Raw genomic sequence first — 22,821 nt, forward strand, 5'->3', positions numbered from 1 at the left:
ACAGATTTTTTCTTTTATTGAAATTAACCTTGATTTCGATAGGATTTTATTACACAGTTTATGTTTAAGTTTTATTCTAAATAAAATGGTAGAACACAAAATATACTTAAAAAATGTATATATAGATTTTGCTGCACCTATAATAATATTATAATACTTTATATAAAAAAATAAATTATTAGAATATTATGATTAGGGGGGCTGACATGTCGCTTCAAAATGATTGGGTGGCTATGGGGGGTGTATTGAACTGAGGATTTTAACAGATTTTGGAGTATTCTTAAATTCTCTGTTATTCAATTAGTGATTTTTAAAAATCATCTGAAATCCTATGTTACTGAATGTGAAATTTTTAAAAATCATTTACAATCTCTTGTTATTCAATCAATAATTTATAAATCTCACCTCAAATCTACTGTTATTCAAAAAATCACAATTTTAAGAAAAAAATCTCCAGAATGTGATTATATGAGACTTTTCTAACATTTTTAATTAAAAATGATGTCTTACAAAATCACACCTTTAAAGGTGAAACTTTAAAATATCTGTTTAGAAAAACTTCTTCGACATTAGTAACAATTTTTTTTTTGCAGACTCCCTCTCTCTCTCTATCTTTCTCTCGTTCTCTCTTTCTCTCGTTCTCTCTTTCTCTCTTATACTTTATCGTCGTGGAACCACCATCGGGTCTCCTTTGGAGATCTTCCGTTCTTACAGGTCTTCACATAGCGGTCATTGTCGGTTGGTCGTCACTTTTCAGTTGAGCTTGACAGCATGGAGAGGATATTGATGCAGATGGAACTCACCGTCATGGCCGGAGACCAAGAATCATACAAAATATCTAAACAAATATGCCCGTTGCTGTAAATGTGAGGATGCATAGGAGCTGGATGAAGAAAAATCACTTGTGGTGACTCCATAGGATAATGTTCAGGAAAATCAACTTGAAGCTGATAGGTATCGTTGGCGTACAGATTACCTGGAGCTCCAATAACTTCAATTATCCATCTCTGGAGATTATCAGTGACCTTGTGTTTGAAGCCAGTGGGTGGATTCATCTGCCATTCAACAAGCTCTTTCTGAAGCCTATTCGTCGTGATCTTGCTCAGAGCCTTGCGAGAAGGAACACATGAAGTAGTCATTTTGTTTTTACCCTTAAGACTACACATAATTGTTTTTACCTTTAACACTACAAAAAGACTCTCTCTAATAATCATTTTGTGATTGTTTTTACCCTTCTTCACATAATTTTTTTTTATTGTACGCACTACTAATTAAGGATTGTTCGTAGTAGGAACTGCTATTGTAAAAACATTTGTTGATGTTTAAATGTAGTAGTACGTAGTTGTTCTGTTTATATTGAGTCTTATGTTTTTATTGAGTTTTTTTACCCTATATAAGCCATGGTCTTGTTTTCGTAATGAATTAGAGAAGTTATTCAGAGTCCAAAGCAAAGTGTTTCTATTTACAATTACACATCTTGTGGAAGAATCAGTTGGAGGAGCTTGTAGAAGGTGCCGACAACTGAACCAAGAGATCAAGCTTTTTCATATGACGTTGAATCAAGTTCCTCTCAAAACCCAAATTACCTAAATTTCTATAATCAAATCTCACCAAATCTCAAAAACCAAATATCAAATTCTATAAATTCTAATCAAATCTCCTAAAATTACACTTAAATCTTCCAAAATTCTGAAATATTAAAATCCCAGCAAATCTCCTAAAATTCTCAGTTCAATACACCCCCCTATGATTCCCTATCCAAAAGAAAATCGAGTGAACTGATCTCTTCTCATCACTTTGTCTCCTCCTCCTCTTCTTCTAATTGTGATGCAAAAGGTCTTAGAGCATGTGCATCGGTCCGTCCTTGGTCCGTCCTACATAATTAATCTTTTTAATTTAAATCGAAATCATAGAAAAATCATAGATACGTTCCTACAAATGGGACAATTTTTATGCATCCCTCATAACACGTGTCATGCTTTAATAGGTTGTTGTTTTATGGGTAGGGTGAGAGAAAAAAAACTCGATGTATCGTTTCATTTTTTTTTCGGACTCTCTCTCGTGTCTTCTTTCTTTTCTCTCGACAGCGACGACAAACCGATACCGATCCTCGACGATTTCACGAAGCTGATCCGTTCTTCTCACCGGAAGTTCTTGTCGAATTACCAAAGCCGTTTGCAGTTTGATCGCCGACTCGAGGTTCGTTGTTCATAGTTTCCCCATACTCGTCTGTTGCTGCAATCTATTTCAAAATTTCTCGTATTTCGAAGTGATTCGCGGCTCTCCCTTCCCTGAATTAGTCGAGGTTTAGGGTTTTAGGGTCATTGTGTAATCGTTGATATTGCTACGAGTTTACGAATCAAATATGATTCATTTGCCTCAAGGGCTCTATGTAATTGGATTGATTTATTGATTTTGAATTGCTGACACCAAAGTTATTGCTTAAATTTGTTGGCTTTGTGGGGGGGAAAAAACGTTCTTGTTTGATTTTGGATCTAATTTGTTGTTGATTGTGGTAATTAAGCAAAGAAAAGAAAGATGAGTGGAATCGGAGAGAAAGCTACTGGAACAACTAAGACTCCTAATGATTTCTTGAAGTCTATTCGTGGTAGACAAGTTGTTGTCAAGCTCAACTCTAGTGTTCATTACCGAGGTTGGTCTCTCTCTCTGTTCTGCATTTTATTTTTATGCTCTGTGTTCTATCTTATAGTTTTGCTTCTAGTTTTGGTGGTTATGCTATTGCACTTTCGGTTAGATAACTCAAACGCCTTTCTTTTTCTCCATGTTGATGAAACCTTTGGATATTTGTTTAGTGAATGACGCTTTGTTTTTCTAATAACTGTTTAATTCGAAAGTTGCATCTGTGAAGTTTTGTTTTTGTTAATAAGGGTCTTGTATCATTAAATCAAAGATCTTTTCTTAATCTTGTCTCCAAGAAAGTGAAGAAACTGTGTTTGAGAATGGCTTTGAGACATGCTGGTTAGATTTAGAGTGGTATTAAATTTAGATGACAGCTTTGTGTGTGTGTGTGATTAGGTATTGGAGCTTCTCAGGAGGAATAGAGATATGATCTTCAGTGAGGTAAAGCTGCAAAGCTGCATTTTCATGGTTCTGTATTGGTTTTTTAGGATTGGTTTAAGATGAGATATTGAGTCAGGGCTTTGTATTTTTGTTGCAAACCATAGGTTAAGTTGACTTGGCTGAAGCCTTGGAGCAGGTTACTATAGAGCAAAAGAGGACGCTTGTGAAGGGATTGTGAAGAGTGAAGAGGTGGTGAGGTGTTTGAAAGGAGTGATGGAAGGAGAGAGTAGTGTTAAGATTAGAGAGAGTTCTAAGAAGTGGAAAGATTTGGCTGTCAAGGCAATGAGTGAAGGAGGAAGCTCTGATCGGAGCATTAACGAGTTTATAGAGAGTTTAGTGAAGAAACATTGATTTTAACTTTGTAAATCACGGTAATGTATGTGTTTGTTGTTGTTGTTGTTGTTGTTGTATAAGAAGAGCATTGTACCGAGATGTTTGTGAGTTGTGATTCAATAAACCAATTATGATTACGTAAAAGAACTGATTACGTTATTCATTACTAGAAGTTGAAATAAAATGTTTGTTTTAACTTATGATGTTTGTATTGTTTATGTTTTTATTTTTAATGTTTTAATTGTATGTTTTGTTTTTTTCCAAGTTTTTGTAACTTTGTAATTTTCTTATATTTTTAATGTTAATGTTATATGTTTTATTTGAATTAAAACTTTAATATGATTTTACTTCTTAATTTACATAATTAATTTTTAAAATAAAAAATAATATTATTTTTTTAGAGGACCAACTGTGAGGGACACCAATGTTCATACCAAAATTAAAAAACTCTGAAAATAAGATTGATATATTTGAGGGACCAAATTTTTGTCCCAACTAATGCCCATGCTCTTACTTCGCTATTCTATTCTTTTATATTTATCGCTTCATATTGATATTTTCGATATACATTAAAAAAGTTTTTGTTGGGCTTAAAACCGACTAAGTTAATAAGCCCAATAAATACTTTTGATTTGGGCTAATTAAAGAAAAGAGGGGGGGGGGGAGTCGTATATGGAAAGGAAGTAGTTGTCTGTTACGCGGCGTTGGGTAGACATTGGTGCGATTTGCTCTGTTTTCCATGGCGGGAGCCTCATCACCGGCGAGTTTGAGAGCTTCTCGTAGCCGCCGGCACGGGAAGGACACGGTTCGATCCGATCTCTTCAAAAACCCTACAATTCCATTCGTATTCGCGCTAATTCTTGCTGATGCAATCCTCGTCGCACTTATCGTCGCCTATGTTCCATGTGAGATCTTTTAATTCCTCACATTATTGCTTCCGTGTCTCTCGAAATGGGCATTGGGAATCATGGTATTAATCTGAATTCGTCACTTTTTGTTTACAACAGACACGAAGATCGATTGGGATGCTTACATGTCACAGGTTCGTCTTCAGATCTCTGAGTCAATGGTCAAAGTGTCGTCTTTTACTGAAAGTATTGGTTTTTTTTTTGTCAAATTGGGGCAGGTGAGTGGGTTTCTCGGGGGAGAGAGAGACTATGGGAACCTGAAAGGTGATACAGGGCCATTGGTTTACCCGGCCGGTTTCCTCTATGTTTACTCTGCAGTGCAGAGCTTAACTGGAGGACAAGTCTACCCAGCTCAGGTACTTGGTACCATCTTCTCTCTTGAGCCCCTCACTTTTGTTAGCCTTCAGCTATCTTTTGACGTATCGCTTAACTTATTTCACTTTACTCTCTTACATGTTGCAGATACTTTTTGGTGTTCTCTACATTGTCAATCTGGCGATCGTCCTCTTCATTTATGTCAAGACTGATGTGGTATATATGAAGCCTTATTTCTTTTCTCTTCTTCTCATGCAAGAGTTATTGAGTAGACTTCTTCCTCCTTGTACCTATTTCAGGTGCCATGGTGGGCGCTAAGTCTACTATGTTTATCCAAGAGAATACATTCAATCTTTGTTCTCCGTCTCTTTAATGATTGTTTTGCCATGACTCTCCTACATGCGTCTGTGGCTCTCTTTCTCTGTCGTAAATGGCACCTCGGGATGGTTGTTTTTAGGTATGAAGATTGCTGCTTTTGCTATCAACATCTTTTTTTTTTCTTCTTTATCCTTGAAATTGACCAAGTCTGCTTACGTTTTCTTTTGATACAGTGGAGCTGTCTCGGTTAAGATGAATGTACTTTTGTATGCTCCACCTTTGTTACTTCTGCTACTAAAGGTATATATGTCCGAGGAAGAAAATTAGCTTATGGATTTGCTTTATTATTTCTTCTTGCATTGGTTCTTCATATGTGAAGTTTTTTACTATTCACAGGCCATGAATATAGTTGGAGTGGTGTCCGCTTTAGCTGGTGCAGCTCTTGTTCAGGTTTTCACTTTATCTCTTAAGAAGTCCTATCGTTCACCAATTTTCCTACCTAGTATTGGTTCTCCATGGAAGCTGGAAACTTGTTAATTGTTTCTCCAATGTAAATAGGTGAGTTGCAGTATCAGCGAATTTAAATTTTGATTATGCAAGGACTACCATTCAACTGGTCGAGGAATGGTTGGTTATACAGATACTCGTGGGATTGCCCTTTCTGATCACATATCCGGTTTCATACATAGCGAACGCTTTTGATCTTGGGCGTGTTTTTATCCACTTCTGGTATTCCCTTCTCCTCTCCCACTGAATCTAATAAACATGCTGATGAGATCTGAATGCATCTTCTTAGCTCTAACTCTAGTTTGAGCTCTCAACAGGTCTGTTAACTTCAAATTTGTACCAGAACGACTTTTTGTGTCCAAAGAGTTTGCAGTATGCTTGCTTGTTGTTCACCTTTGTCTTCTTGCTGCGTTTGCAAATTATAAATGGTGCAAGTAAGTACAAGCACACAATTATTTCTTACAAAGCAGCGTTATTTTGTACTACCACAGACCTCAGTCGATATTGTGTGTGTGTAGTATTGATTATAGCGAATATGTTGATTTTTCGTAGGCATGAAGGCGGGATTATAGGCTTCATGCGTTCTAGGCATTTCTTCTTGACGCTTCCGTCTTCACTCTCGTTCAGTGATGCCTCAACCTCAGGGATTGTTACGAAAGAACGTAAGCTTTTACCGTCCTTATAGCATAAATTCGTCTATGTCTATACTTATACGAGCTCTACTTGATTCGCAGATATTGTCACGGCCATGTTTGTTGGGAATTTCATTGGCATTGTATGTGCTCGCTCTCTGCATTACCAGTTCTACTCATGGTAGCAAAACTAATCTGACTGTTGTTTTTCTTTTGGTCTCAAACGAAAAATACTCATATGATATCATAACAGGTACTTCTATTCGCTACCTTATCTGCTATGGAGAACACTGTTTCCCACTTGGCTACGGTAATTTTCTACCTGCATTATTTACCTGTAGCGAAGCGACAGTGAGAAAAATGCGAAACCGTAACACCTGTCTTCTTGTTTATCTTTTGACTGAAAAAGGTTGGTCTTGTTCGTTGGTATAGAGCTATGTTGGAACGTGTATCCATCAACACCTGCCTCCTCGGGTTTGCTAATGTGTCTACACTTAATTACCCTAATGGGTCTCTGGTTTGCACCTTCAGACAATCCTTACCAACTCAAAGAAGAGAAAAACTCCCAAAGACACAAAAAGCATATGTGAACCTTTTGTTTTGATGCTCTCTCATTTTTCTTGTTGTCAAGACTTAGAGATAAGCTGAAATATTTACAGTTTAACTTTTATATATATGAGTTCTGCAAATTACATGTGTTAATGTTTTGGGATCTTAAAAATTAAATCTTGGTCTATTAAAACATGTCTTTTCAGTACGAAATGTCTTAGAAAAAACACTACAAGCCGCGCGTAATATTCTGGTCGTTCCCGTCTCAATCTTCTTCGCCTTCGCGGACACTGTTTCCAATAGCTAACAATGGTGGTGACTGGTGAGTCGATTGCTCCAATCTTTGCTTTACATTTTAAACAATTTTTGAGGTTTTTTGGGTTTACGCTAGGGTTTGAGATGTCTGATTGTAGAAGGGAGTGTGATGTAACAATTTGTGTTATGGATTCGCAAGGCAAATAATTAAGACAGCTCTCTCATCTCAGAAGGAACAAAATTTGTTTTCCGGGAATCTTACTGTACTTAAAAAAGAGAAGAAGCATTTAAAATCTCGTAGCTTAATTAATATAACTTTATGCTCTTTAACTGGGTTCTTAGCTTTTCCTTGATTTGACCTCGGTGTAGAATATGTGCCTTTTTGCGAAAACTTCTCTCCATCTAGACTTTTCACTGTGCTCTGTTGCCTTCTTACTGTGTGGAATCCATCTTTTTGTCTTTATTCTTTTAGTAACTTTTTTTTGTTATTGAACTTGATCAAGGTAAGTCCAATCCAATGTGGGCGTGAATTGGACCAAGCTGAATCTAGAGGAAGCTAATAAAAAGTCGGCCATATAAAGATCTCCAAAGCTTACTAAGGACTCGAGAGGTCAATCGATTACCCCCTTCCTGATTCATGTTGTCTAATAAAACCAAGAGGATTTTAAAAGTTCTTATCCTTTTACTCTCCTGCTTTTCCCTGATGCGTTCAACCAAAACAACTCAATCCAAGAATGATAACTATTGTCCATGTCCACTTACTTCACCATCAACACTTGTTTGTTAAAAATAGGGTCTTTCATCTGTGATTAGGAAAAAAGCACACACACAAATTTTTGATACAACAACTGTTTCCTTGACCTCCATAGAGACTAGGAAAAGATGACTTCTGGTTTTCTTTATGTTCTTGGTTTATTTAGTCACTTTCTGTCCTTGTGTTCTGTTGATAATTGCCTAAAGAAGGAAAGCAAAGAGTTGTTCAGTTGTAGTTACATTTATGGTCTCGTGATGCTTCGGTTAAATATTGGTAGAGAAGTGTCTCTGTTAAAACATTGGTTGGTGGTGGCAATGAAAGTTTGACGCCGGAAATAGAAAGGGCATGAGCTCTTTTTCGTAGGGTTTTGCTTCACCTTGTCTATCTATTACTTATTTTTGCTCCTTACCATGAGTCATCTTGATTTCCTTTTCTTTCTGTTAATAAATAGGATAAGACTCGGTGGTTACATAGTCTTGAATCTTGATACATATGACATTCAGTGTTGTTCTGCATCCATTGAATCTGAATTAAGTTGCCTTACATAGACAACTTCTTCTTACAATTTGATAACAGCTTGTCTGTTTCTTTTTTGTTTTGATTGTTTGATTCCATTAACACGGAAACGCCAGGAAAAGTGAAGTTCTTAACCTTTTTTACAACTTGCACAGAAAGAATAAATATGTCTCACTGAAATAGTCAAAAGTTTGATAGTGACACTAGAACAGCCATGTATTTTTCGTGTAACACAACTTCTCCTTTTTACCTTATAACTTTCGTGTAACACAGCCATGGTTCACAGGGTCGCTACAATATGTATTCACATGGTTCACATTTAAAAAACACACATAGGTAGAAATATGCGTTTTAATGATGCTGTGCTATTGAAACTCAGCTTTAAAACAAGGAAATCTGAAGAGGGAACATATCCAGACTGTAGATAAGGCTGTGAACCAATAGTACATCTGACTTTAAAGACTGTTAGATCTCTTTTGTTTTTTTATGGGAATGGTGAGAAGTGATTCACCATGCATGGAATGGAGTACTCCCAAAAAGGGTCAATAGTGCGATACATTATATGCTAAACTGAGTCACCAAAATAACACAGAGACCCAAGTTTAGCTTTTTGTATGCTTTGTTTGTCACTAACCTTTCTGCATATGGAAAAAGAATCCACCCCCAACAGCCTCCACAATGTCTGGTTAGAGTTGTTCCTCTTGAGGGACAGAGCATCGTCAGCAATTGTTTTAGCTAGTGGTGGACTTTCGCTAATTATCAGATGCGGCGAGCACCAAACGCATCATGTTTTAAAGTTTGGTGATCATGACAGTGGTTGATCATGCGGTCCCCTTTTGAGATTTTTGATAAAATAATGGATGGTTGTGATTGCTTCCTCGATTCTCATGCTGAACAAAGTTTCTTCATTTACTGACTCTGAATAACTCTTTGGTAATATGTAACATAACTCAAGCTGTTGTGGACTTATCTTATTCATAGCCATTAAGGCTCTGCTAATGACCAGTACAGGTGCATGTTATGTGGCAGAAAGTCAACTTCACACCAATATATATGCTCGATTTGGTTCAAAGTAAAAAGTAGAAAGAAGCTACTATGTATGTGTTTACACAATATTGTTTTGTTAGTGTCCATTAAGTACATGATTTTCTTATACGTATAGTCCTTGAAATTCAGCTTGCATAATTGATGATATCAGCACTGAGCTTCTTCTTTTTCCCTTTAACTGATATATTGCAAGGACAAAGTTAATATCCATTTCTAGGTATGTGTATATGGCTAAACCCGCTATATATACACCTCCTTGCTTTGAGTCCTGAGGCCTTCATTACCTCTCTTCTTCTTCATCTTCATCTTTCTTCTTCTTCTTCTTCTTCTTCTTCTTCTTCTTCTTTTATCTTTGGTTTAACCTGGGAAATGGATGTAATAAAGCTTGATTATAACTACAAAGGTGACAATGCATTAAAAGAGTTTGAGAGGATCACCTCGAATGCTGCTGAAGTCCAAGATAACATTTTATGTGGGATCTTAGGAAGAAACAAGGACACAGAGTACTTGAGTAAGTACATGAAAGGCCCTAAGGACGTCTTGGAGTTTAAACGCTCTGTGCCAATCATCACGTACAAAGATATCTATCCGTACATTCATAGAATTGCTAATGGAGAAGACTCTTCTCTTATTACTGGCCATCGTATTACTGAAATATTATGCAGGTCAGTTTCTGTTCCTGTCTGAATGTTTCTTAGTTGCTGTCCTATCTTTGTGTGCGCGCCATCTTTAGATACTAATGAACTGTAATTGCTTTCTTGCATTTTGCAGCTCTGGTACTTCTGGTGGAGAGCCAAAGCTAATGCCGACCATTTCAGAAGATCTTGATCGCCGAACTTTTCTCTACAATCTTATTATTCCAATTGTGAACAAGTAAGCCCTTCTCTGATTTCTCTTTAATAAGTCCTGTCTTTTTCTATGGCCTTTAACATCCTCCTGGATGCTGTTTAAAGCTTAAGGGCAAGCTCTTTTTCTTCTTTCTGATCTCTTTGAAAGCTAAAAAGGAAATACATCTTGTGTGGACATGAATATTTACTTTAAAAGTGACCATCATGCCCAAGAGAAAACAAAGTGGCTGATCTAATATTCCATAAAGAGAACCACTAGGACAGTTCCTGTAGTTGTAGGATAATGGATTTGCCTCAAAAGCTAATCTATAGAAGTGGAAGAACAAAAATGCTTATCAATCTTCTTATCCATAAGCCTCACTGTGAATATTGTTTTATAATCATTGTACCCCACTAACATATGGAATATGGATACATTTACCACCACTCATAGAGGTACTGGCCGTGGTACCAATAAGTCATCACAATAAGGTTCTCACTAAGGAAGAAAAAGAAGTTTGCTTTCTTCTTAAAATTTTGCTTTTTGGGCAATTAGTGATATCATGTCATGTACTAAAAGGTTTGCATCCATCATCTATTATCCACACGCCAGTTTGATGTCCCCACCCAAAGATTCTCAGAGAATTTTGAACAGCACTCACTAAACCTCAAGAATCTTTCATATCCATTAAGGTTATTTACCTTTTTTACCTTCATCTTCTTACTTTGTTTTTAACTCTGTTTTTTTACAGGTACATACCTGGACTTGACAAAGGAAAAGCAATGTACCTAAATTTTGTAAAAGCTGAAACATCAACTCCTTGTGGTATACCAATCAGATCTGTCCTCACTAGTTACTACAAGAGCAAGCATTTTCAATGCAGACCTTATGATCCATTCAACGACTTAACCAGTCCAATCCAAACCATCCTTTGTGAAGACGGCAACCAAAGCATGTACTGTCAGCTACTAGCCGCTCTGATTCAGCGCCACAAAGTGATGCGTTTAGGAGCTGTCTTTGCTTCAGCGTTTCTCCGTGCAATCTCTTATCTCGAGCAGAAATGGAGTGAGCTCTGTGAAGACATACGCAGTGGTCGTCTGAATCCCATGATCACCGATCCAGGGTGCCAAACCGCAATGTCTAGTCTTTTAACGTCGCCGAATCCAGAGTTAGCTAGCGAGATCGAAGAGATCTGTAGACGGTCGTCCTGGAAAGGGATTCTGTGTCAGCTCTGGCCTAAAGCAAAGTTCATCGAAGCAGTAGTGACGGGATCCATGTCTCAATACATACCAGCACTTGAGCTGTTTAGCCAAGGCAAGATTCCATTGGTTTGTCCAATGTATGCTTCCTCTGAGACTTACTTTGGAGTCAACGTGGAACCACTCTCCAAACCATCCGACGTTGTTTTCACTCTCTTGCCTAACATGTGCTACTTCGAGTTTATACCTCTCGGCAAAAACGGGACACTCTCTTTTGATCTCGACGACGATGAGCAAGTCCCCTGTGATAAGGTTGTTGATTTGGTCAGTGTCAAACTCGGTCGCTACTATGAGCTGGTCGTCACAACTTTCGCAGGTAAATTAAGAAACGTTCTTTAGGGGTTTTTGATCAATCAGGGTTTCGTATTGGTTGATGATTGAATCCTTTCTTGGTCGAACAGGATTGTACCGTTACAGAATCGGCGACGTCCTTCAAGTGGCGGGGTTCTACAACAGGGCACCACAATTCCGGTTTATCTGCAGGAGAAACGTGGTTCTAAGCATCGACTTGGACAAAACCAACGAAGAAGATCTGCATAGGAGCATAACGTTAGCCAAGAAGAAGCTTGGCAGCAAGGCGTTGCTTTTGGAGTACACGAGCTACGTGGACACCTCATCGCTGCCAGGGCACTACGTGCTCTTCTGGGAGATCCAAGGGAAGCTGGAGCCGAAACTGGTAGAAGAGTGTTGCGTAGCGGTTGAAGAAGAGCTGGACTATATCTACAGACAGTGCAGGACGAAAGAGAGATCGATAGGGGCGTTAGAGATAAGAGTGGTGAAACCAGGAACGTTCGAGAAACTGATGGATATGATTATAAGCCAAGGAGGGTCGTTCAATCAGTATAAAACGCCGAGATGTGTCAAGTACAACAGTGCAACGTTCAAGCTCTTGAACGGACACGTAACCGCTTCTTTCTTTAGCACTCGTGACCCGACTTGGGTCCCGTGATCCCCACGAGTCTCAATCAATGACCAAATTATACACTCTTTCTCTCTGTAACTGTAATAATAAGCTGTTCTATAGTATTACGAAAAAAAAAATTATCGTTGCTTCCACTCTGTTTCTTTTGCTTCCGGCAGAAGCAATTCTGCATATATAACAACAACACTGTGACTAAAAAGGCTACATTTTACAGAGCCGCACGCGTTGTGTGAATTATGCCTAATTAAAATATAACTATAGAAGGTCATTTGCAAGAAGCGCATCTGGTGTAGTGGTATCATAGTACCCTCCCACGGTACTGACCAGGGTTCGATTCCCTGGATGCGCATGTTCTTCCTTCCTTTTATTAATTTTAGTATATTCCCAGTACTTTATTTATTCCATCAAATATTCTTTCTATATACATAACTTTGTCGGCAGGGTAGATAAATGGGCTTTGATAGCAGCAAAGTTTGTTTAATTATCCTTCACGTAAGTGTTCCCCAGTCTATCTTTCTTAGTTGTTTTTGCTTTCCTTTTGGTTTGGATAAGTACAGTATCTATTTTGTAGCTCGTCCTGTCTACATTCTTTTGAGAATCGGATTTATGCTATATATACTGGTTTATGACATTCGAACCTCTTATTTTGGTGAAATGTAGAAGTAGCCTCGAAATATAAAGATTTTGTTTGCACATACGTGAATCAAACGAGATAACACGGAATATGATACATAACAAACAGCGCGTAAACACAACTCAACAGAGAATCACTGGAGGACTCATTTATTTTGGGTAGAAAGGAAAAAACTCAAAAGACAGACAAGAAAAGCAAAAGACAAAGTCAGTCTCTCACTCACTGCTTGAGGAGGTCAACGACCTTAGCCCAAGCAGGTCTAGCAGTGATCTTGTTGACCCACTCGCTAACTTTAGGGCGAGACTCAAAGAGCTGCTTGGATTCGGTAGACATGAGGTAATGAATGGCAGGGAGGTGGTGAAGATCAGCCAAAGTGAAGCAATCGCAAGCGACGAAAGGAGAAGTGGCGAGCCTGGCCTCGTAGATATCCAAGACTTTAGCGAGCTTGGATTCGAGGTCTAGGACAGCGGCGGGGTCAGTGGTCATACCGAACATGCCTTTGAAGACACGCTCGAAGGCGAGCTTAGAAGCGATAGGGTCAAACTGTTGACCTTCAACTTGAAGCCAGATGAGAGTAGCAGCCTTGACCTTCTTGCAGCCAGGGCAGAATAGCTTTTCGCCTTTCTCACTGTATTCCTCTGCTATGTACTGTGTGATCGCTCTCGACTCTGCATCGTAATAAATAAATATATTAACAACAAATCAACAAACAAAAAAACATACTATTTGAGGACTAATAATGATGTATGCATTAGGATTAGGACTAAACTAATTAACTAACGATGTGTATGTGATTAGATGGATTATTCCAAATCAAATAATTAAATAATAATAATAATAATTACCGAAAATCGTGAGATCACCGTCCTGGAGAGCAGGAATTTGACCGAAGGGCTGAAACAAACAAACAAACAAACAAAAAAGAGAAATGGTCAGATCAGATCTCTCTAATCAATGGAAGGAAAAAAAAAAAAAAGAGAAAAGAGAGGTGGTTGTGTATAAATACGTTGAGGGAAAGGAAGGGTTCTTGCTTGTGAGCACCGGCTCTCATATCGACGGGGATCAGCTCGAACTGGAGATCTTTCTCGTAGAGAGTAGCCAAGACCCGCATGGTGGCCGTGGACATGGGAACTCCGTGAACCTTGATAGTACTACTTGCCATGATGATGAAGAAGATGAAGAAGACTTGTTGGATCTGATTTTGAAATTGGGAATGGGATGAAGAAGAATGATGGAACCAATGGTGTCTTTATAGAAGAAAGAAGGCAAAGTCGAGCTTGAATTGTTGTTACCAATTTCTTTTTCCAGAACCTTCTCTCTCTCTCTCTTTTTCTTCTTTTTTTTTATTATTGCATTATTGGATTAATTTGTAATTATTACAGGAACCTACATACAATCATGATTCATTTATCTAAAAGGAATGAATTAGATAAAACCTTTTACTAGTATTTTGTAAAACCTTTTTTACTAGTATTTTGTAAAAACTTTTTTAGATTCATCATGTCCACTAAAAATATAGGATTGTAATCATACAAATAAAAATTTCATCCAAAATTCTTTTTTTTTTATAGTATTTTAGCCATTAAAAAAGCAAATAAATCCTTCCTGTGTACTGTAATTAACTCTTGTTTCTCAAAGTGTAGACGTCATCAATGAGATATGATTAATACCACGAGTGAAATGAAAATAATACTAATAAAAGTCTAACCTCTCGTAGAAACGAATATTTTGAGAAGACTCTTCCAAACTTTTTGACGTGTGAACGTGTATTGTTATCGTATTATTTATTATACTTTGTTATCTTAAACATTAAAGGACAATTTAGCGACGAATCCGGTCTTCTTTTTTTTTTTTTTATAAATCAGAGTGAGTTTGTGTAACCCACACCTTTTGACCATCTTCTCATTTCAAAATTCCTCAACACAAGAATCCTACTTTCATCCGATTTTGCATTCAACTTACATTTTAATCCTATTTTACCTCTCTATTATGGTTTCTTAAGATATTTCAAATATTTTGTTTTGTTTTCTACATAGGAGGAGGGATCAAATAAAGGTTGCTGATATTTTTTTTGCAGAAAAAGACAAGGGATTGAATTTTGTAAGGAAAGCAAATTAGCTGGTTGAGATCTAAAGTTAATTTAATTTTAATCAATAAGTGTGATTAGTGGTTGACCATTTACATACATACATCTACCCTCTTGCTGCTTCGAGATTTAACCATTCCATACCTAAACCGGCAACCACATACGTTAACCTGAGAGACACAACAAGAATGATCATGTCTTTCAGAAAACAGAAGCCGGCTTCACACAGTTGTGATGCTCTAGCTGATACATCTCTCCACCGTCCACTGGATCATACTTGCATTTGTAGAAGCTGCAACAACAATAATAATCAACACCCCAACAATAATCAAACAAATTGCTGATCCGAGTTGGACTTATATATAAATAAAGGTTTTGGTTTTGGTTCGCTTTTACCTCCCATCCATCCCAATAATCACCACAGTGTTCTTCTCGTGTCCGAATGCCACTACGTATTGAGTTCCTTCAACCAACCGGAACTGAGCAACTGACCACTCCGAGCTGAAATACTTTGGCAACACACCTATATATGTGGGAAAATAGCAAGGTTTCATTATGACGATGCATGACGTCTCAAAATGCTACTGAGAAACTCGTTTGGGGTTTTTAGGGTATGTACCTCTGAGTAATGATAGAGATGTTGACGGTGCCCAAGCAGAGTGAGTTGCATCAGGTGCCATTCGGGATGTGTCCTTCACTTGAGATCCGGAGTTGGTTTTCAGACCGAAAACATGAACAGTTCCTTTGTCACTTGAGACAGCTAACCATTGGGCATTTGACGAGAAGGCCAAACTATAAATGTCAGCTCTATCTACACCTCTTCTAACCTGCATACATCACAGCAAACAGTTATCATCTCCAAACTAAGAGAGACGGGTGAGAAACTAGTGGATTCATTATTACAAGCTACGAATCAAATAAATGAGGAATGTTAGATTGAATGCTACACATTTTCTTATGAGAACTACCTATGTGAAAAAAGGGTGACTACAGTCACAAGAAATATGCAAATTTTAAAGACAGACAGTAAACTCTATGGGGAAAAACAACAGGGTTGCTTAGTCACAGATAGTAAGTAGTAATACATAAGACTCTTGGGGAGTGATGATTCATTAACGATCTATAAAGTTTTCCTTATCATTGACATCACTCAGTCTCAGGATTATATTCATAGCAACATCTAAATGGGAGGTTTTGAGGTTAAAAGTGGTGCAGATAGAGCTGCTGAGATCTATAGTTTGGCAAAATTCAACAGATAACAGTGAAGAACGCTATAATGTGCCGAATACAAACAGGTTCAATACGAACTCAAAACTAGTTGTGTTTAGGAAATCATCACACTGCACTCTACAGAAGAGATTCTTCTTAAAATCAGAAAATCTTAGTTAAAAGGGTTTGCTTAGCCTAAACAGCTAAATAGAGCAAGGAGGTTCTTAGAGTGCAGTGAGCTATGGTATTGGTAGGTAGTATTAGAATTTTCACAAAAATTGAAATGCAAAAGGCCAAGGCTTTCAGGTGAAAAGAGTAAGTACCTCTTGCAACAAGGTGGCATCAGCAGTATTGAAGACCCGAAGGAGAGTACCCTTGGAACTAGCGGTAGCCAAAAAGTGGCCGTCCTGAGTGAGGGCAAAGCAAGCAATGCTGGAGTCATGAGCCATGATGAACTTAGTCGTCTTATAAGGCGAGTAATGCTCGAGGCGAACTTGGCCCTTTTGCAAACCTAGGCAAACCAAGAGCATTGAAGCAGCTCCCTGAGAAACAGAGCAGAGACCCTTGGGGTTTGCAACGGTTTCGATCTGGTGCAACAGCTTGAGGTCGGCGAAGTTGTAGACAAAAACCTTGAGGTCGAGAACGACAACAAGCCGATCCCTCCGAAGGCGAACAGAACGAACATGAGACCTGAAAGAGAGTTCTCCGATGCATCGGTTGAGGTCATCATCCCAAATCATGACCTTATTTGGAGGATAAGGACCACCAACCAAAGCCAATATGTTGCTTCTGAAAAGCATCTCCACAACGGAAACACCACCACCGCCACGATCATCAAAATCACGCCGGAAAATCTCGGTGAAGGGATCACAATTGAAGACACGGAAGCCGGAATCGGTGCCGACGGCGAAGCAACCGTGGTCCTGGTTAAAGGAGAGGTGGAGCAAGGAAGAAGGTGGTGAAGTGGGATTGGAATCCTCAGAGGGCAGAGGCAAGGGGGAGAAAGAAGCATCTGAAGTGGTGGGAGTCGAGTCCGCTGGCCAAGGGGAAGCGGAGACGGTGGCCATGGACTCTATGGTGAAGATTCCGGAGATATTTCTGATTTAGAGAGGGTTTTGTCGCTTTTTGCTTCACGTCCGTCCGTCCCTGCGTGATTTTTTTTTTTACCCCAAACTGAAATCAATAATAATGTTTTTACCCCCCTACACAACTTATTAAACAGTTAACCAAACCCATTAATTAATACTACTACTAACCTATGAAACTTCAATTATTTCACAACTAGACCATTATTGTCATCAGATTACCATATATCCTTAAGTAATAAAATAGAAGTAAAACAATTTGTATATAATTAAGTGGATCTTTTATTTAAAATCTGTGGGTATTATTACTCCTATTAAAACTTTGGGTAGTGGTGACAAAGCAGCAGAAAATATTCGATTCTTTTTTGCAATTTACACTAATTAAAGTAGCTAGGAACGAGGAGGACCTACCACGTCATCAAATCAAAGTATCGTATTCCTCTTCTTCTTTTCTTTTTTTTAGCAGTATTTTTTTTTGTTCTCAGTTGCAAAACTTTGGAGGATTCGTCGCTAGTCTCTCTAGGCTTTTCTCGAGGTCACTACAGCAATCAAGAGCGCGTCTAGGATGATGGCCACCGGAGATGAGAAATCGGTGATGGTCGTGGGAGTTGACGACAGCGAGCAGAGCATTTACGCCTTGGAGTGGACGCTCGATCGCTTCTTCGTTCCTTACGCTCCCAATTACCCCTTCAAGCTCTTCATCGTCCACGCTAAACCTAACGCCGTCTCCGCCGTTGGTCTCGCTGGTCCCGGTACGCCTCTTTCTTCAACCCCCCTCTTCGTTCCTTCTCTTTTTTTTTTTTTAATTTCGGCATGACATTTATATATATATGTATATTTAATTAGGAACTGCGGAGGTTGTGCCTTATGTTGATGCCGATTTGAAGCACACGGCTGCTAAGGTTGTCGACAAAGCCAAATCAATCTGTCAGTCCAAATCGGTACGCTCTCTCTTCTTGATGACTCTCTCTCTCTCTTATCTTGATCGTTAGCTAGTGAATTTTGGTACTTTGTAGTGTATTTCTTGGACTTATCATCTTCTCACATATTGATATGTATAATTGGACTGTCTTATAAGATTATGAGGTTTATTGGTAATATCAACCTCTACAAGAACATTCGAAAGCTTCAATGAAGCTCACTACTAGAGTACTAGTACTAGGCTTCTCTTATGAGTTTCTGAAACGTTATAGGGTTTGGTGTGCAGGTTCATGGGGCGGTGATCGAAGTATTCGAAGGTGATGCAAGGAATATCCTATGCGAAGTTGTAGATAAACACCATGCTTCTATTCTTGTTGTTGGCAGCCATGGTTATGGAGCTATCAAGAGGTACCGTTTATATATAATTTCTCATCCTTAATTACTTGTTATATATAGCCTTAATCATCAAACAATATATTAATTTGTCTTGGTTGGGGGGCAGGGCGGTACTCGGGAGCACGAGCGACTACTGTGCTCATCACGCTCATTGCTCGGTCATGATCGTGAAGAAGCCTAAGATCAAGGCTTGAAAAGCTAGCTAAAACTCCCTTCTTTTCTTTATCAGTCAAAGCAAAGTCTCTATCATTCAGAATTACAAGTGAAATAATCTTATAGCCAGCTTGATGTAAAACAATTCAAGACAATATCAGTATTTGTGGTGTTTATTACCTTCTTTTGGTATTCTTCTAAAAGTTCAATAAATTACCAAAAGAAAAAAACGTACATTGTCTGCAAATCGGTGTGGAAAACACTCTGAGAGACTAGACCACAGAAGAAAGCAATTGAACGAACTAAAGAGAGAAGAAACCGAATGCTGTTTTTAAAAAGTGAACAAATTAGTTTGGTTATTGGATGAATGTTGTTGGTTTCATCAGATGAATGGGATGGTATGGTTGGATAATATGATATATATCTGAAATCCGAATTAAACTAAAATTAAATAAAATTATCCACAAACACACACAGTAGTAGAAAAGAAAAAAAAAAAAGAAAAGGAGAGTCCAATGTCTTATTGTTGTCCGGTTATGAACCACGTCATCTTTAAAACAGGTCGGACGAGAAAGCAAAGGATAGATTTGTAAGAAAGACCCCATCGGGCGAGAAAGAGAAAGAGAGAGAGAGAGCGAAGGAGAATAATTTCTCAATTGATTTTTGTTTGACATTTTTTTTTTTTTTTGAAAACGAGATTTTCGTTGTGAGGGGAGGATTTGTGTTACTGGTGGTGAGCTATGGCCGGAGCTACAGATTTGGGTTGCGGTGATGATCGCATAATAATTGGTGACCAATCGGACGGTGGAAAACGCGGGAACGATGAGGATGGTTCTCCAACTCGTGTCGAAGTCTCATGCTCGATTTGCCTCGAATTGGTGCTCGACGATGGTACCAGATCCAAGGCTAAACTCCAATGTGGTCACCTTTTCCATTTGGGTATTTCCCTTCCACCTCTCAATGCCTAATGATCTGATGAATCCATGGTTGCTTAGCTATTTCTTGTTAGGATCTTTTTGTTCAATTCTCTCTAAAATGCTTGACTTTGACGATAGAGATAACCCAATGAATATGAGACACAACATCTATATATATACAGAGGGATTCCAAAAAGTATTTAAAAAGCTCTCCCCTTGCTCTGATTTGATGATGATCCGGTAATATGATGTCCATATCGTGTTCTGACAATTGTGTTTAGTACTTTCATCTTGTGAACCGCTTTCTTCTCTTCTTAGAGATGTAATTTTTTTGTGTTTTGTTGTGGGCTGCTGAATTTTGCTTGCTACTTTCTTTTTTGAAGATTGCATTGGATCTGCTTTTAACATGAAAGGAGCCATGCAATGCCCTAACTGTCGTAATGTCGAAAAGGGTCAGTGGTTGTATGCTAATGGCTCTACTCGCCCGCTTCCTGACTTTTCCTTGGAAGATTGGATCCCTGAAGAAGACTTGTATGGTTTAACTTATCCCGAAATGGTAATTATAATGCTCACTCCTTTCTGCTGTGCTGCAATTGTGTTTTCTTTTCGTGTACATGACAACTGTGCTTTAATATCATCATACCATCCATTGTTGATTCTCTCGACTATGTGAGATCGTTTACCCTAAAGTTGTGTTTGCAGCAATATCGGGTCCATTGGTGCCCGTTTGGTGAACTCGCTCAAGCAGGTTCTTTCGAGTAAGCCTACACCTTTCCCATGATTTTTTTTTTTTTTTTTATATTACCTCTCTTTGCTATGTTAAGGCAGCTTGATTTGACTTTTTGTTTGCTGTGTGTTTCAGGGAACTGGAACCTGCTACCACTACAACATGTAAGTCAGACGCCGATTGATCTCTCTATATGATCATTTTCATTATGTCTAGGAAACTGTTGATAATATCAGAAAGCATTTCTCTTTCCTTAGATCATAATGATTTCCATGGACACCACGCCGCTGCTGTCAATCATTCCTATCTTGCTTACGTTGGACCGGGACCGAGAACTAGCGAGAACAACAACAACACTGATGATCATCCCTCCTGGATCAGCCACCCTAACGATCACTTTCACCAGCTTGCTGTTGCTCCCCAGTATCATCATCATCATCATCATCATCATCATTCCCCATCGTTTTCTCTACCCGGTTCTCAGGTCGTTGATGGTGAAAATGACTCTTCAGCAGCACGTGGCATATCTTACCCACACCCATTTCTTTTTAGTCACCGGTTAGTTATTTTGAACTCCATATTGCTCTCAAACTTTTTGCAGAGTGGTTTACAATATACTTTTTTTGGTTGATTTTGGGCAATGTAGGTCTAATCAAAGAACCTCACCAGCAATTAACAGTCACCAAGGAAGTAGCAACCAAATGCGCGAACACCTTCATACACAACATCATCATGTTTTTAATCATCCGAGGCAACATCATGCCGCCAATGGTCCCACTCTCGCATCGCCTCTCATCTCTGTGTCAAGAAGGGGATTACCACCACCACCGCCACCGATGCCGGATCAGAACGTTGGATTCTTTGTTTATCCACCACCAAGCTCATCAGGTGGACACCTTGAACCAGAAACCGATCAATTTCATGGTTGGGAGAGAGATTGGTTTCCACATTTCCCTGTCCCTTCGAATCACCGCGCAATCTCTAGCTTATGGCCGAGACACTACTGAGATCAGATGTTGTTGTGTCTGAACTCTGAAGTCGCCTGGAAGAATTCTATCAGGCTTATGAACAATGTATAAAAGAAAACTGGGGACTTGTTTGATGGATCAAAACTTGTTTATGATGTAACTATAACTGGTTTCCAATGTACATTGTGAGCTTTCCAAGAATCGTTGTTGTTACTAATTACACACAAGAATCTTGCCAAAATTCAGGAAGTTAAGTTAACCCTCGTTCCGGAGGGAAGCTGAAGAATGTTCCACATAATTCAGGTGAAAAGAGTATATGTCTTAAGGGAGGTGTGTTGCAACTCAAAGTTGTTGAGAATATTAATTTCAAAAGAAAGCAGAACACCATTGGACAAACTGAAAAAACAATCAAAGCGATCTGAGATTTTGTTTGGAAAAACAAGATACAAAATCTTCCCATGAACCTTTAAACATCATTGGATAAGTTGCAAACTGTAAAACAATAATGAAAGCGTTTTGAGATTCTGTATTGAACAAGATACAAATCTTCCCATGAACCTTATTAATTCTTCTCCGGAATCGAATGAAAAAGCATATATGGATGAGGATCATTGACTAGTGATGGGTATGAGTCCCATCCCCGGCATCTTCACCTTTCCTGGAAGCTGCTCTTAGTTTACGCTGCTCCTCCTTGTATATCCTGTTCCTTCTTTGAAACTGCAACAGGTGCATCATAACACATTATGAACCACACCGACCTACTAGTTAAAAATATGCTCACTGCATCTTCATACCAAGTAAAGGAAGCAGCACTACTGTATTGCTTCTAGTAATACAGTATATTAATAAGGGAGCCGTGTAATTACAGAAACAGTAGCATCAAAAGAGAAGAGATTGGCCTTTTTTAATTCGAGAAATGACTAATCTTATATACATACACAGTAGATTTAAACAAAGAAGAAGACAAGCAGCAGAGGCTTCTGATAAGAATCGTAATCTAGAGACTAGTTTGTTACTTACTCATAATAACTCGGAGGTGAGTTGGGTAAGTTACAGAACCAAGAGGAAACAATCAATGTCAATGAATTAGAGGTATTAAGGAACGAATTTGCAGACACAGATGCATCTAAAATTCAAAAGAAACCAACGCGTTTCCCAAAATGATGGTTCGACCTGATCTAGGATTTGCCAAGCATGGGATCTAGACATAAGAATGAATCAGACTGATCTAGAAACGGAGAAAAAGGAATCGCCCCGGGAGGGGGTACCTCTTTGGAATGGTGGAGACACTCGAGGTAATCTTCACGGAGAAGAGTACAATCTTTGGGCTCTCTGCAATGAGACATACATTCACTGAAATCCATCCAGAAATCGTAGCATCTCCCTTTGTTTCCTGTGATTCCCCATCCCGACGCCATTTTTGTCCCCTCCCAATTTCCTCCCAACAGAAAGAAAGAAATGTTTTCGTCAAACTTCAACGAATACGGTTCGGTTCGGGTCA

The 22,821-nt window shown here is 38.6% G+C and overlaps 7 protein-coding genes, 2 long non-coding RNA genes, 1 other non-coding gene and 1 pseudogene across 16 annotated transcripts; 6 read left to right on the plus strand and 5 right to left on the minus strand.

Moving 5' to 3' along the window:
• Positions 1 to 653: 653 nt before the first annotated feature.
• LOC104784521 (putative ubiquitin-conjugating enzyme E2 16 pseudogene) lies at positions 654 to 1,139 on the minus strand (annotated as a pseudogene).
• Positions 1,140 to 1,926: 787 nt separating this feature from the next.
• On the plus strand, positions 1,927 to 3,558 carry LOC104784523 (uncharacterized). Of its 3 annotated transcripts, none has more exons than XR_767255.3 (4): positions 1,927 to 2,199; positions 2,525 to 2,653; positions 3,037 to 3,081; positions 3,186 to 3,558. It is a non-coding gene; the product is annotated as an uncharacterized LOC104784523 (long non-coding RNA). The 3 variants fall into 3 exon arrangements; XR_767256.3 differs by having other exon boundaries at positions 1,983 to 2,199; positions 2,530 to 2,653; XR_767257.3 differs by having other exon boundaries at positions 1,995 to 2,199; positions 2,535 to 2,653.
• Positions 3,559 to 3,978: 420 nt separating this feature from the next.
• Positions 3,979 to 6,783, plus strand: LOC104784524 (dol-P-Man:Man(5)GlcNAc(2)-PP-Dol alpha-1,3-mannosyltransferase). 5 transcript variants are annotated; one of them, XM_010509555.3, is made up of 13 exons: positions 3,979 to 4,319; positions 4,422 to 4,456; positions 4,541 to 4,678; positions 4,785 to 4,853; positions 4,937 to 5,094; positions 5,189 to 5,255; positions 5,352 to 5,405; positions 5,596 to 5,684; positions 5,780 to 5,896; positions 6,015 to 6,124; positions 6,197 to 6,275; positions 6,348 to 6,404; positions 6,504 to 6,783. In XM_010509555.3, exons 1-13 carry the CDS (start codon positions 4,154 to 4,156, stop codon positions 6,682 to 6,684), a joined length of 1,320 nt encoding a protein of 439 aa, XP_010507857.2. In that variant the 5' UTR covers positions 3,979 to 4,153; the 3' UTR covers positions 6,685 to 6,783. The 5 variants fall into 5 exon arrangements, 2 of the variants coding, with proteins under 2 accessions (XP_010507857.2, XP_019101136.2); XR_015558096.1 differs by having other exon boundaries at positions 4,063 to 4,319; positions 5,514 to 5,684; XR_015558095.1 differs by having other exon boundaries at positions 4,068 to 4,319; positions 5,352 to 5,513.
• Positions 6,784 to 8,728: 1,945 nt separating this feature from the next.
• On the plus strand, positions 8,729 to 12,358 carry GH3.9 (putative indole-3-acetic acid-amido synthetase GH3.9). Its single transcript, XM_087451686.1, has 4 exons — positions 8,729 to 9,880; positions 9,987 to 10,088; positions 10,795 to 11,618; positions 11,704 to 12,358. Exons 1-4 carry the CDS (start codon positions 9,435 to 9,437, stop codon positions 12,249 to 12,251), a joined length of 1,920 nt encoding a protein of 639 aa, XP_087307812.1. The 5' UTR covers positions 8,729 to 9,434; the 3' UTR covers positions 12,252 to 12,358.
• Positions 9,230 to 10,213, minus strand: LOC147943116 (uncharacterized). The gene is made up of 2 exons (XR_015558098.1): positions 9,653 to 10,213; positions 9,230 to 9,577 (listed from the first exon to the last, which is right to left on the minus strand). It is a non-coding gene; the product is annotated as an uncharacterized LOC147943116 (long non-coding RNA).
• Positions 12,359 to 12,502: 144 nt separating the features above from the next.
• TRNAG-CCC (transfer RNA glycine (anticodon CCC)) lies at positions 12,503 to 12,573 on the plus strand. The gene has a single exon. It is a non-coding gene; the product is annotated as a tRNA-Gly (tRNA).
• A 314-nt stretch (positions 12,574 to 12,887) lies between these two features.
• On the minus strand, positions 12,888 to 14,078 carry LOC104784526 (glutathione S-transferase F8, chloroplastic). Its single transcript, XM_010509557.2, has 3 exons — positions 13,865 to 14,078; positions 13,704 to 13,752; positions 12,888 to 13,526 (listed from the first exon to the last, which is right to left on the minus strand). The coding sequence occupies exons 1-3, from the start codon at positions 14,018 to 14,020 to the stop codon at positions 13,078 to 13,080; spliced, it is 654 nt and encodes a 217-aa protein (XP_010507859.1). The 5' UTR covers positions 14,021 to 14,078; the 3' UTR covers positions 12,888 to 13,077.
• An 899-nt stretch (positions 14,079 to 14,977) lies between these two features.
• Positions 14,978 to 17,526, minus strand: LOC104784527 (autophagy-related protein 18a). Its single transcript, XM_010509558.3, has 4 exons — positions 16,477 to 17,526; positions 15,564 to 15,771; positions 15,341 to 15,467; positions 14,978 to 15,236 (listed from the first exon to the last, which is right to left on the minus strand). The coding sequence occupies exons 1-4, from the start codon at positions 17,218 to 17,220 to the stop codon at positions 15,146 to 15,148; spliced, it is 1,170 nt and encodes a 389-aa protein (XP_010507860.1). The 5' UTR covers positions 17,221 to 17,526; the 3' UTR covers positions 14,978 to 15,145.
• A 68-nt stretch (positions 17,527 to 17,594) lies between these two features.
• On the plus strand, positions 17,595 to 18,811 carry LOC104784528 (universal stress protein PHOS34). The gene is made up of 4 exons (XM_010509559.3): positions 17,595 to 17,990; positions 18,085 to 18,179; positions 18,446 to 18,567; positions 18,662 to 18,811. The coding sequence occupies exons 1-4, from the start codon at positions 17,804 to 17,806 to the stop codon at positions 18,747 to 18,749; spliced, it is 492 nt and encodes a 163-aa protein (XP_010507861.1). The 5' UTR covers positions 17,595 to 17,803; the 3' UTR covers positions 18,750 to 18,811.
• A 346-nt stretch (positions 18,812 to 19,157) lies between these two features.
• LOC104784530 (E3 ubiquitin-protein ligase RFI2-like) lies at positions 19,158 to 21,521 on the plus strand. Its single transcript, XM_087451689.1, has 6 exons — positions 19,158 to 19,647; positions 20,009 to 20,181; positions 20,328 to 20,383; positions 20,488 to 20,516; positions 20,610 to 20,910; positions 20,999 to 21,521. Exons 1-6 carry the CDS (start codon positions 19,449 to 19,451, stop codon positions 21,357 to 21,359), a joined length of 1,119 nt encoding a protein of 372 aa, XP_087307815.1. The 5' UTR covers positions 19,158 to 19,448; the 3' UTR covers positions 21,360 to 21,521.
• Positions 21,522 to 21,717: 196 nt separating this feature from the next.
• Positions 21,718 to 22,779, minus strand: LOC104784531 (NADH dehydrogenase [ubiquinone] iron-sulfur protein 5-B). Its single transcript, XM_087451690.1, has 2 exons — positions 22,589 to 22,779; positions 21,718 to 22,037 (listed from the first exon to the last, which is right to left on the minus strand). The coding sequence occupies exons 1-2, from the start codon at positions 22,736 to 22,738 to the stop codon at positions 21,936 to 21,938; spliced, it is 252 nt and encodes an 83-aa protein (XP_087307816.1). The 5' UTR covers positions 22,739 to 22,779; the 3' UTR covers positions 21,718 to 21,935.
• Positions 22,780 to 22,821: the final 42 nt, after the last annotated feature.

This window comes from Camelina sativa, chromosome 5, assembly GCF_030686135.1.
Source record: "Camelina sativa cultivar CO46 ecotype springtype chromosome 5, ASM3068613v1".
Classification (NCBI taxonomy): domain Eukaryota; kingdom Viridiplantae; phylum Streptophyta; class Magnoliopsida; order Brassicales; family Brassicaceae; genus Camelina; species Camelina sativa.